The sequence below is a fragment of the Geotrypetes seraphini genome, chromosome 2, assembly GCF_902459505.1.
Source record: "Geotrypetes seraphini chromosome 2, aGeoSer1.1, whole genome shotgun sequence".
NCBI lineage: Eukaryota > Metazoa > Chordata > Amphibia > Gymnophiona > Dermophiidae > Geotrypetes > Geotrypetes seraphini.
The window spans coordinates 461,990,637-462,004,261 of NC_047085.1; the positions used below are offsets into that span (position 1 = coordinate 461,990,637).

Here is a 13,625-nt window from a genome sequence, read left to right on the forward strand (position 1 = left end):
AACTTTTACACATTCCTTGAAATTCATTCAATTGTCATCTTAAATACATAAATTTATTCCCTCTCCATCTACACTTCCCACAAATATATTAATCAAAAATATCATAAATATTGTATTCTTATCTATTGATTAAACCTTTAAAATAAATTTATACCATCCCCCCTATGTATAAATGTACTTTCAGTGGAAAATGATGTCTAATCATTACAATAATTTGTCAATGGCCCCCAAATCTTTTTAAAATTATTATAATTCCCTTTTTGTATGGCAATTGTTCTTTCCATTTTATAAATGTGGCATAACGAATTCCACCAGAATGTATAGTTAAGTCTATTGTAATTTTTCCAATTACTGGTGATATGTTGTATGGCGACTCCTATCATAATCAATAAAAGTTTATTATTACTTGATGAAATTTGACTTTTTGTTCTCATTGACATACCGAACAGAATTGTATCATATGACAATGCTACATGGTTTTCTAATAAACAATTAATTTGAAACCAAATTGATTTCCAAAAGGCCATGATACAGGGACAATAGAATATTAAATGATCCAGAGTCCCTGCCTCCAGATTACAATGCCAGCATCTATTAGACTTAGAGCTATCTAACTTTTGTAATCGAACTGGGGTACAAACTGCTCTATGTAACAAAAAGAACCAAGTTTGTCTCATAGATGCGGACACTGTACATCTCATTCTCCAAGACCAAATTCATGGCCATTGAGACGCAGAAATTTGATGCTTAATCTCAATGCTACAAATGTCTCTAAGACCAGTCTTTGGTTTTTTATTCATATATCCAGATATCAATTTATACCACTGTGCGGCTTGGTGACCCAAGAAATCTGCCTGAAAGCATAAGAACTCCAAACTATACTGATTATTAAGATTTTTCCATTCAGGGAACCCCTCCTGAATAGCCTGCTTCAGTTGCAACCATTTAAAGCTTTGTGATTTATTAAGACCAAATTTATGTTGCAACTGTGAAAAATCAAGCAGTTTACTATTTGAAATAACATCATCTAAAATCCGTATACTTGCAATAATCCAATGCTTCCATACGACTTTAAATCCGCCAATTTGAATCTTGGATTTTACCCATAAAGATTGATTTGTTGATTTGTGTATTGGGTTAGAAATTACTGACATAACGCAATGTTTTCCATGTATCCATTAATATTCTGTTCTCTTTAAATTTCCTAGATATCTTGATACTGAGAACATGAGATAAATGTAAAGGAAACATGAGTCGCCATTCCAAATACAACCAATCCGTGGTATTTTCCATGAGCTCTGGGAGGACCCAATACATACCCTGGTGTAAAATATAGAATTGCTTTAGTACCTTAACAAAAACCAATTGAGGAAGGTGGGGTAAATTTTCCTAACTTTTATAGGTATCATTCTGATATACATAATCCTCAAAAACATTTTTATTTAGATTCTCAAACCAGAAGACTAAAAATTATTGGTTCAACCTAATAGTCTTCCTCGTCATGTTTTTATCATTGTGTCTCAGGATACATATACATTTATATAGTCCAAATCTTGCTCATAATCTTATTCACTTTTCAAATTTTTCAGGCAAAAATCTCTGTCAAAAGAATAACATATTCATCTATTTCTGTTGCTCGGAGCCCTCGTTTTTCTAGGACCTATTCACTTTTCGCAGTCCATTCTAATTGCTTGCTTGGGGAAAATAAAACATGGCATCGTCATCTTGTATAAACCATAGTGACATCAGCAATCCACATGCGATTCTAGCCAATACGTCTCATAAAACAGGTTTCCAAAATGGGGAATTCTGCACAAATTGTTACACGAATTTACACCTATTTTGAGGTGGTGTATTGTGTACTCTATACATCTCTTGCATGTGTTATAAAATGTGTACATCAAAACTCCATCTCTGGAAACACCTGCACATAGATCATGCAAAAGCAGGTGCTATTTTGCAGTTTTCCTCTTCATGCTCCTTTTCAAGAGCCAACTAACTCCCAAAAAAATATATTTGCCACAGAAACTTAAAAGAACCCAACAACAAGGCAAAAAATGGTCAAGGGTTCCGTGAGTGATTGCAGAACAGCAAAAACACCAATACTCCACACAGGTTTTCTCTATTTTATATGTTAATAGTAGGCACCCTCAGTGCGCAGGTTCAGCGACGGGAGCTAACTCCAACGCTTCGTGCGAAAAGGTAGAGGCTGACAAGCCCCCACCTACACACCATCATGGGGTACCAAAGGTGTGTTTTAAATTAAATGACACAATCACCAAAAAACAGTGCATAATGAACACGAAGTGCAAATAGTGAAATCACAAACTGCAATCACTTGAGGAACCCCCCAGCCAACTCCCCCCCAAAAATCAAAACAGCAACTTAGCTTAAAGAGTCTTCATTCAACGTCATTGGTACCCCATGATGGTGTGTAGGTGGGGGCTTGTCAGCCTCTACCTTTTCGCACGAAGCGTTGGAGTTCGCTCCCGTCGCTGAACCTGCGCACTGAGGGTGCCTACTATTAACATATAAAATAGAGAAAACCTGTGTGGAGTATTGGTGTTTTTGCTGTTCTGCAATCACTCACGGAACCCTTGACCATTTTTTGCCTTGTTGGGTCCTTTTCAAGAGCCTGCATGCTTTACATGTGAAAAAAATAAAGTTTTATAAAATTAGTCCCTTAGGACTCAAATCTATAACAGGAAGCCTGGTAGGAGGCTGTTCTGTAAAGGAGTGTCAGCTCCTAGCTTCCTTTATAGAATTCCAGCACAACTGTGAAAGGTACAAGTACATATGCCAGCCATAGAGCTGGTATAAATGTGTTTACCTAAGTGCTGGAGATATGTGCATAATTTATAGTAGTCTTGAGTTATGAAGCTCATTTTCAAAGCACTTAGACACAGACTACTATAGAAACCGTACTTTGTGTCTAACTGCTTTGAAAATGAGCTCCTATGTATGTGTGAGTCCTGCCCAGACCCTGCCCATGTCTGTGCTTACCTGTAACAAGCATGCTGTGTAAGAATAAATTGCCCTATTAATGATTTCTCAAAACTATTAACTGATAAAAATGTGTTTCTGATACTTTAGGGCAATTGTGCTACTGAGTGCCTGCAGTCACATATGCCAAAACCTAAGCACTATTTTATAAGAACATAGGCATTGCCATACTGAGACAGACCCAGGATCCTGTTTCCAACAGTGGCCAGTCCAGATCATAAGTACCTGGCAAGATCCCAAAAGAATAAAACAGATTTTATTCTGCTTATTCTAGAAATAAGCAGTGGGTTTTCCCAAGTCCATCTTAATTATGGCTTATGGACTTTTCATTTAAGAAAGTATCCAAGCCTTTTTTTAAACCCTGCTAAACTAATGGTTTTTGCCATATTCTCTGGCAATGAATTCCAGAGTTTACTTACACATTGAGTGAAGAAATATTTTCTGGTTTTTTTTAAATTTACTACTGCTTCATTGCATACACCCTAGTCCTAGTATTTTTAGAAAGGGTAAATAAGCGATTCACATCTACTCGTTCCACTTCACTCGGTATTTTATAGACCTCTATCGTATCTCCCCTCAGCTGGCCCTTCTTTAGGGAAGTTATCCCATCCCCTTAATCATTTTTGTCACCCTTCTCTATACCTTTTCTAATTCCACTATATCTTTTTTGAGATGTGGTGAACAGACTTTCACATGGTATTTAAGGTGCAGTTGTACCATGGAGCATTATAACATTCTCATTTATCTATTCCTTTCCTAATAATTCCTAACATACTATTTGTTTTCTTTCAATATATCATCAATGATGACACCTAGATCCTTTTCCTGCATGGTGACTCCTAATGTGGAACCTTGCATCACAAAGCTATAATTTGGGTTCCTCTTTCTCACATGTATCACTTTACATGTGATGTCCAGTCTTGCAAGTTCCTCTTGCAATTTTTCTTGATCCTCTTATGATTTAACAATTTTGAATAATTTTGTCTCATCAGCAAATTTAATTACTTCACTTCATTCCCATTTCTATATCATTTATAAATATGTTAAAAAGCAGCAGTCCCAGCACTGACCACTTAACCCTTTTCTGGGTTCTATCTTTTAACTACTTCTTAATCCACAATAGGATATTGCCTCCTATTCCATGACTTTCTAATTTCCTCAGAAGTCGTTTTGAGGTACTTTGTCAAACGCCTTTTAAAAATCCAGATGCACAATATTGATGACTCATCTTTATCCACAGGTTTAAGTTCACCCCTTCAAAGAAATGTAGTAGATTGGTGAAGCAAAATTTCCCTTGACAAAATCCATGTTGACTTTATCTCATTAATCCATGCCTTTACATAGTAACATAATAAATGACGGCAGATAAAAGACCTACATGGTCCATCCAGTCTGCCCAATGGTCACATTCATTATCAAGTCAATGTTGAACCAATGATCTAATATTTATTCATTATACTTGCTAAGTTCCCCTATAAGGTGTCTTCCCCTTCCCCTGAGATTGGCAAGACTAGGGTTTCCAGATTTTATAATTGTAAAATCCGGACACCCTAGACCCACCCCCCAGGCCCGCCCTAGCTCCGCCTCCCGCTGCCTGCTTTGGTCGGATAGGAGGCAATCTGTGCATGCACAGATGCCATGCAATGACATGCACATGGCGTCATCGTGTGGCTTCTGCGCATGCGCGGATCACCTCCTGCCTGATGTGATTGAGAGGAGGCTTTTCAAAACCCAGTCAAAGTGTTAGATTTTGAAAAGCCATCCGGACCCCCGGACATGTCTGGGGAAATCTGGACGTCTGGTAACCCTAAGCAAGATCTGTACTCAGATAAGGTTCATAGACAAAATTGCGCGAGACAACGGCGCGCAGACAACTGAGCGCAAGGTTGATGGCGCGCTGAAGAAAAGCAGTATTTTAAAGGGTTCCGATGGGGGGTGTTGGTGGGGAACCCCCCTATTTTACTTAAAAGACATCGCACTGGCATTGTGGGGGGTTTGGGGGGTTGTAACCCCCCTCATTATACTTGAAACTGAACTTTTTGCCTGTTTTTTAGGGAAAAAGTTCAGTTTTAAGTATAATGTGGGGGGTTACAACCTCCCAAACCCCCAACAACGCCAGCGCAATGTCTGTTAAGTAAAGTGGGGAGGTTCCCCACCAACACCCCCCGTCGGAACCCTTTAAAATACTGCTTTTCTTCGGCGCGCCGTCAACCTTGTGCTCAGTTGTCGGCACGCCATTGTCTCGCGCGATTTAGTCCCGTCACCCTCAGATAATATGAATGTGGTATAAAATATACATACTTGCTCTTGATCTGTCTTGTTGCATATGGACACAAATCATAGAAGTCCATCCAGCATCAGCTATAGCCCCACTGCTGGAGTTGCCACATGCTAGACTCCGACTATACAGGTTCATCCAGCATCGGCTTTCCTTCCCCACTGCTGGGGCATCGATATAAGTGCCACTCCTGCACATCATAAATGAAGTGATAACTGTTGATCTATTGAGCTTTGTGTCAATACTATTTCCTTTCTATTTAAGGGTCCTTTGTATCTATCCCACACATTTTTGAATGTTCACTGATTTTGCCTCAACCACCTTTACAGGGAGGGCATTCCAGGCATCCTCCACCCTCTCTGTGAAAAAGTATTTCCTGAATTTACTCCTAAATCTACCACCCTGCAACCTCATACAGTATTATGTCTTCTAGTTTTACTGTTTCTCCATCTCTGCAAAAGATTTGTTTGTAGACTAATACTATTCAAGTATTTAGACATTATCATATCTCCTCTATCCCTTCTTTCCTTTAAGGTATACATATTCAGGTATTCAAGCATCCTCTTATACATTTCTTGGCACAATCCCAATATCATTTTTGTTGCCTTCCTCAGGACCACTTCAAATCTTCTCACATCCAAGATAAAGCTTCCAGAACTGAACACAATATTCCAAGTGGGGGTCTCACGAATGACCTGTACAGGGACATTGCCACTTTTTCTGTTGGCAATTGCTTTCTTTATGCAGTCTAGCATTTTTCTGGCTATTGCCACCGCTTTGCCACATTGTTTTGCAGCCTTCGGATCCTTTCCCAGTCCATGCATATCTTCTTCTCACCCCGTAACACATATACTGCTCCTTTGAATTTCTATTCCACAAGTGCACCACTCTGCACTTCTTCGTTCTGTAATTTTGTTCTTTATAATAGTCTCTACTATTTTGTCTATAAAGGTGCCCTAAAGTGGCTTAGAATGCAGTTGAGAGGGGGGCATACACTTGGGGTGGAGAACGGGCAGGACACGAGCATGTCCTCACTTTATAATCACAGCTTATTTGTAGACGCCTTTATGTAATGTATGATGGGAGGGCATTGATCTAGATGTGGAAAAGGGAGGATTTTGATTCCGATACAGTAACTATATAACATCAAGTTAACGAGAAATGTAGCGCATTACTGTTGATACGATGGTCATGTCATAAATAATGCACACAATTTTTTTTTTTTTTTTAAATTTACTTGTTTTTTTTTTTCCAAGTATTTCTTTACAGTCCTTCAATATAGTCTCCCTGCTTTGCAATGACCGAGTCCCAACGTCTGGAAAGCTTCATTATTCCATCCAAGATACCATTTTTGTTCAGTTGCTGAATGACTTGGGTACCAGCGGAAGAAAGCTCTTCCAGAGATGCAAAACGATGTCCACGCATAGGTTGTTTCAACTTTGGAAAAAAGGTCGACGTCTAGTGGACTCATGTCTGGACTGTAGGGAGCATGAGGTAACACCTCCCAGCCGTATTCGTGTAGTTTTTCAATGAAATTCCCTATGTGCGGGCGAGCGTTGTCGTGAAGAATGAGTGGCTCAGCCAAGAGCAACTGAGGTTGGGTTTTGTGCATTTTTCTGCGCATTTTGTGCAAAAAATCACGATAATACACTGCTGTGACACTTCTTCCACATGGAACTTTGTCTGCGATGATGATGATGCCTTCATGATCATAAGCAAAAATCATCATTTGTTTGTCTTTTGATTGAGCTCATCGAAAATTTTTTGATCGTGGGGAAGCTGGAGCAATCCACTCGTCATTGAAAAACTACGCAAATACAGCTGGGAGGTGTTACCTCATGCTCCCTACAGTCCAGACATGAGTCCACCAGACTTCAACCTTTTTCCAAAGTGGAAACAACCTATGCGTAGACATCGTTTTGCATCTCTGGAAGAGTTTTCTTCCGCCAGTACCCAAGCCATTCGGCAACTAACAAAAATGGTGTCTTGGATGGAATAATGAAGTTTCCCGGACGTTGGGACTCGGTCCTTGTAAAGCAGGGAGACTATATTGAAGGATTGTAAAGAAATATTTGAAAAAAAAAAAAAAAAAAATTTAACATGTAAATAAAATAAAATAGTGTGCATTATTTATGAAATGACCCTCATATCTGAGCTATATGTCGTCTGTCTTAATATTATGTATGTTCTTACGTAAACCACTTAGTTTTAAGTGGTATATAATTTTTTAAATAAATAATTAAACATAGAATACTGTAAGGTTGCACATGTTTGCTGTACTTAGGTGTGCCCGTTTGTCGGCTGGAGACCTGACACAAGTGGGCATGCCTAGATGTAGGTGCACTAGCATGCTGTAACAGGATTTGGTCACCTAGATGCCAGTATAGAATAGGTGGTGCCCATGCTGCATTGGAGCACCCAGTTATAGGATAGCCCTCCTTTAGTACTTTAAGATTTAAAAGAAGAACATCAGCAATGAACTGATGATGACTACAGTCTGAAACCACCTTGATTCTGACATTTAAGATACTGAAGGGAATAGACTTAGTAGATAAAGACAGGTTGTTCACCCTCTCCAAGGTAGGTAGAACGAGAGGGCACTCTCTAAAGGTGAAAGGGGATAGATTCCGTACAAACGTAAAGAAGTTCTTCTTCACCCAGAGAGTGTTGGAAAACTGGAACGCTCTTCCGGAGGCTGTTATAGGGGAAAACACCCTCCAAGGATTCAAGACAAAGTTAGACAAGTTCCTGCTGAACCAGAGCATACGCAGGTAGGGCTGGTCTCAGTTAGGGCACTGATCTTTGACCTGGGGGCCGCCGCGGGAGCAGACTTCTAGGCAGGATGGACCACTGGTCTGACCCAGCAGCAGCAATTCTTAAGTTCTTATGTCTAGATCTTTGTGCTCGGCTGTATTTCCCCTCTTTGTCTTATTTACTAGTAAATATTTTTAAAACTGATGCTCAATAACGCAGTTCATGGTGCATTTGCTAGTTACAAAAATAGCTTTTCTATCTCTCGGTGCCTGAAGTGTGGTTACATGCCTTTTCAGAGATCATTAAGCACAGTGACATGAAAATTCAGCAGTTATACACTGCATCAAGTGAATTCCTTCAAAAAGGCAGTAAATAAATCCTAATGAATAAATGCACATATTTCTGTATTGGAAAAAGCTGCATTTCGGGGGGGGGGGGTGTAAATCTTAATTCATTTTTATATGTACAATAAGTGTGATAATACATAAACACATTTGCACATTGAGAATATCACTTAATATTCAGCAATAATACCAATCCTAAAATCTTATCTCCCTCCCTTCCCACCCCTTCATAATAAGTAATTACTCATAAAGACTGGGGTTGCCATTCAACAAATTACTTATAACTGGAAGAACTGGAGTAGACTAAATTATAATTTTTGGTGGAATTCATTATGTCATATGTATAAAATGGAAAGAGTAATAGCAACACAGCAAGGATATATTAGGAAATTTCAAGATGTATGGGAACCATTAACAAAATTTTGTAATGATTAGTTGTTACTTTTCCCTTAATTCTTAAAGTTCATTTTTCAGGGATGGGGGGGGGGGGGGAGATTTTAACTTGTAATATCAAATTAGGTTTTACTGAATTGTCCAGGAAGTAAGGATAGCACTGCTGCTTCAAGAAGCATGTGAAAGCCTGGCTCTTCTCCCAGGCCTTCGATATGTAGGATATCTGTGTTAATTCTGCACCTGGACTAGCTTGCCACATACACTTTAACTTATAAGGAACTGATCTATTTTATTTATACAATTAAATATCTTGCCTTAAATGTAGCCTCCCATCTGTTTATCCCAACGGGCTCTGTACTACCCATCTTGTCCCCATCTAATACTTTCATTTGGTCTCTCGGCTATATGGTAAGCTGTATTGTATCTGTGTTGTTTGAATGCTGTGATGTGTGCTTATTAGGTGTTTCATAAGGATTATGCCGACACTGCTATTTGAATTTCATTGCTGTTAAGTATATTTTCTGAAAACTTCATGACAGTCCAATTAAGTTGCAATTTGCTGATTTAGAGTTTACCTCTTTCTTTGTATTTGTTTATATTTGATCTTTTGTTACTACAGTTAAGCTGATAATAAAATGGTAAATTTTATGTTGACTTATACTTGCTATACACCGCCTTGGGTGAATCTCTTCATAAAGGCGGTTAATAAATCCCAGTAAATAAATAAATGTAGTAGTAGAGCTATACTGCATCTTTCCATGAGAAAAATACTCTGTAATGTAATGTACCTTAGAGATTCAGTTAAGTTTCCATTCAGAGAACATTTGCCTAAATTACGGGGACCAGTGGAAGACCATTGCAGCAATGGAATATTGAGCAAAGCTTTTTTTTTTCCCCTCTCTCTTTCCAGATGATTTGCCAAAGAAACGGCCAGCCCTAATCTACAAACCGTCTGATCCAGACACACTGGCTTATCTTGATTTCAGTGTATCCACAACTGGAATGCTAGCTGGGGTGAAGGTAGGAAATCCACATCAAAAGTACATAACTACTACTAGAAGGAGCTACAGTGGTGTACCTGGCAGGGTAGAAACCTTGGGCAGAGCATCCCTTTCTAAGGTCAGAGCACCCCACCCCACCCTCCTTTCCAGGTAGTGAGAAGGTACATTGAACAGCCATATTTGTGTAGTTTTTCAATGACGAGTAAAGAGCTCCCTCTTCCCCATGACCAAAAACATTTTGACGAGCTCAATCAAAAGTCAAACAAATGATGATTTTGCTTATGATTATGAAGGCATCATCGTTACAGCCAAAGTTCCATGTGGAAGAAGTGTCACAGCAGTGTATTATCGTGATTTATTTTTTTTTTGCAAAAAATGCACAAAACCCGGCCTCAGTTGCTTTTGGCTGGGCCACTCCTTTTTCACGACAGCGCTCATCCACACATAGGGAATGTCGTCATTGAAAAACTACGCAAATACAGCTGGGAGGTGTTACCCTACAGTCCAGACATGAGTCCACCAGACTTTGACCTTTTTCCAAAGTTGAAACAACCTATGCCTGGACTTCGTTTTGCATCTCTGGAAGCGCTTTCTTTCGTCGGTACCCGAGCCATTCGGCAACTGAACTAAAACGGTGTCTTGGATGGAATAATGAAGCTTCCTGGTCATTGCAAAGCAGGGAGGATTGTAAAGAAATACTAGAAAAAAGTAAAACATGTAAATTTTAAAAAGTGTGCATTATTTATGAAATGACCCTCGTATTTCTCTGGGGTTGTACTGAATGCAGAGTCTTGCATCTTAGGGTTTCGTTTGTATATGTTAGTACTTTTAGTTTGTGGGCCTGTATTTGCATAAGAGTTTTCTGTGTTCTGCATGTGTGACCAAGGCCAAGTGTAGGAATGAATGTTGAGAAGCATACAGCTTTCTCTAGTTTAATTTTGTGGTTAACCATTATGTGTTGTTAATAAGATTATATTGTGTGTATATATGAAAAATGAATGGAACAAATGGTATTACAATTAGTGCTATTATGGGGGCAGGGTATGGAATGGAGCGGATATTGAGCAGGATCTGTGGTGGAGCTTTGGGGGACCCCTCCAAATAAAATGTGTTCCGTTGCCTATGCTTAGGAGTAATGTTAGGAAATTATTTTTCACGAAGAGGGTGGTTGAGTCTGGAATGCCCTCCTGAGGGAGTTGGTAGAGAGGAAAACTATGATGGAATTCAAAAAAGCGTAGGATGAACACAGAGGATCTCTAATTAGAAAATTAATTGTATAAACTAAACCGAGGTTGGTACTGGGCAGACTTGCACAATCTGTGTCCCATATAGGGATTCAGGGTAGGATGGGCTAGGGAGGGCACTGATGGGAACTCCAGGAACATAGAACCTAAGGACAGTATCGGGCAGACTTTACAGTCTATTGCCCAGAAATATCAAAGGAAAAAAGACAATTTAATCATGAATTTATAAGGCATGTAACGAAAGGATGGACTTTTCAGGTCTTTATCTGCTGTCATTTACTGTTACTATGAAAACACCGAAGGGAAAACTGTTGCAGCACAAAGAAGAAAACCACAGTGTGTGCTCCTTGTAGTGATAGACAATCCAGAGCTAGAAAAACTAAGAATCATCATAAAAGATCTACAGCCACTGTTCCAGGAGGATAAATTTACTGGAAGAGATATTCCCAGCTCCACTCATGTTGGCCACTAGACAGAACTTATCAAAGATATTATTTATTCAATTTTCTATACCGTTCTCCCAGGGGAGCTCAAAACAGTTTACATGAATTTATTCAGGTACTCAAGCATTTTTCGCTATCTGTCCTGGCGGGCTCACAATCTATCTGGGGCAATGGGGGGATTAAGTGACTTGCTCAGGGTCACAAGGTGCAGTGTAGGTTTGAACCTCAGGGTGCTGAGGCTGTAGCTTTAACCACTGGTTTTCTATTGCATTATAAAGCATAAAATTAAGCTGCTTTGTCATTCTTTTATCACCCAACCATCTCTCCCTCTTTCTCATCCCCACCTCTACTTTTCCCCATGAGACTGTCTGTGGAATGCTTTTATGTTTCATTTAAATATTCAGATATTTGTCATCTTTTGCTCATTTTGGGCCTGAAAAAGGCGTTGCCTTTGAGAGCTAGTTAAAAAATGGACAAAGTTAATCCAATAAAAAAGGTGGTATCTCTCTTTTTTAAAAAAATTTCTATTCACTACTTTTAAAAGTGGTTGAGGAGAGCTTTAAGGTGATAGGGTGATAGCATTGATTGTGCGAAAAGGAGCAACATTTCTAAATTCAAAGAACTGGCATAAATCACATTGGACTTTGTGTTCTTTATTCTGTTTTCATTTGTACTAGATGTGCAGGACAACCAAAGAACAAGAAATACTGCTTTCCCTTTCATTTACCACATGCAAGCTGATATTGCAGTGCTACTCACTGAACAGCTGCTTGAGGGAATGCGCATTCAGCTAGTAAAAGGACTACGGTTGAGCAGACTGGATGGACCATTTGGGTCTTTATCTGCTGTCATTTACTATGTTACTAAAACGGTGACAAGCTAATAAAAGGAAAGCAACAAAGAGGCTATCGTGAAATATGGCCTGCCCACTATTTCATGTCTTTATTCCCCATTGCGAGATTGCTCTTAGAGAATGACACGATGACAAAATTCATCACCGTTCCCGTCCCCGCGGATAACCACGGGAAACCATCTTCATGTCATTCTTTAAGGAGAGAGGGAAGAATCAGAATATGAATGGCCACAACCACTGACCCTCAAGCTTTGTTTTGAAGAATGCTGGTGTAGAAGGACTGAAGTTGAAATACACACTAAAAAATGACATGGGATTATTTCCACGGGGACAGTGATGAATTTTGTCACCGTGTCATTCTCTAATTGCTCTGCTCTCCCTATGCCACTCTTGTTAGTAGTGATGGCAAAGAGCAGAGGCTTGACGACAAGTTGAAAATGCAAAATCTTTTTTAGCTGACCCGACTTGGCTATGTTTCGGCACAATACCTGCATCAGGGGTCATTGGCTGTCATGAGAAGAAATAACAGCACGTGCACACCAGAGCTTATTGATAAGCTTTCTAATCAATTTTCAATACAGCTCCCACGAGGAACCAAATATTCAACTACTTTGAGGGGCACTGGTACAGGACATTACTGGCATGTGCATAATTCTGGGCGACACCTCCCTGACTCCTGCATTTATTGCTTGGCTCCCTTTTATGGAGTGCTCTACCCCTTGGTATTTGGCTATCTCTCTCTTTGTAAACAGCAGTGAGGCCCGGATGCTCTTAACGGCGCTGGTAGGTGCTCAAACTCAGTTGTTGGGAGTGTATTGTGCAGTGGTTTGAGCTACAGCCTCTGCACCCTGAGGTTGTGGGTTCAAATCCTGCACTGCTCCTTGTGACCCTGGGCAAGTCACTTAATCCCCATTGCCCCAGGTACATTAAATAGAGTGGGAGCCTGCTGGGACAGTTAGGGAACATTGTTTGAGTATCTGAATAATTTGTAATCTGCATAGAACGGTAAGATATGTGTAATATAAATTATTAAAAATAAATAAAAAATCATTGAAATGTTTTTAACTGAGTTTCAAAGTTCCAATTGGCGCTTGAATCGTGTCTCCGTAGGCACTTTAGGCCGCCTAATGCCACTGTGGGCGTGGCTAATGCCGGAAGTGGCGTTAGGCAGCCTAAAGCGCCTACGGAGTTGCGATTCACATCATAGCTAGGCACCGGACATGTAGGCTAGGAAAACTCTGGCCCTACATTTCTGGAGACCCGATTCTGTACCCAGCGCCATTGCATAATTGGCATACAATCGACGGCTGCT

At 39.7% G+C, this 13,625-nt stretch overlaps 1 protein-coding gene across 4 annotated transcripts in view; it reads left to right on the forward strand.

Annotated features, from left to right (window-relative positions):
- Positions 1-13,625, forward strand: part of DIP2C (disco interacting protein 2 homolog C) — an 800,316-nt gene that overhangs the window by 704,131 nt on the left and 82,560 nt on the right. For all 4 annotated transcript variants that reach the window (XR_004538170.1, XR_004538171.1, XM_033931568.1 and 1 more), the window contains exon 28: positions 9,683-9,792. Coding sequence is in view for 2 of the 4 variants with exons in the window: in XM_033931568.1 (XP_033787459.1) it covers positions 9,683-9,792 (110 nt within the window). In the remaining 2 variants the exon portion in view is untranslated. The remainder of the gene's footprint in view (positions 1-9,682; positions 9,793-13,625) is intronic.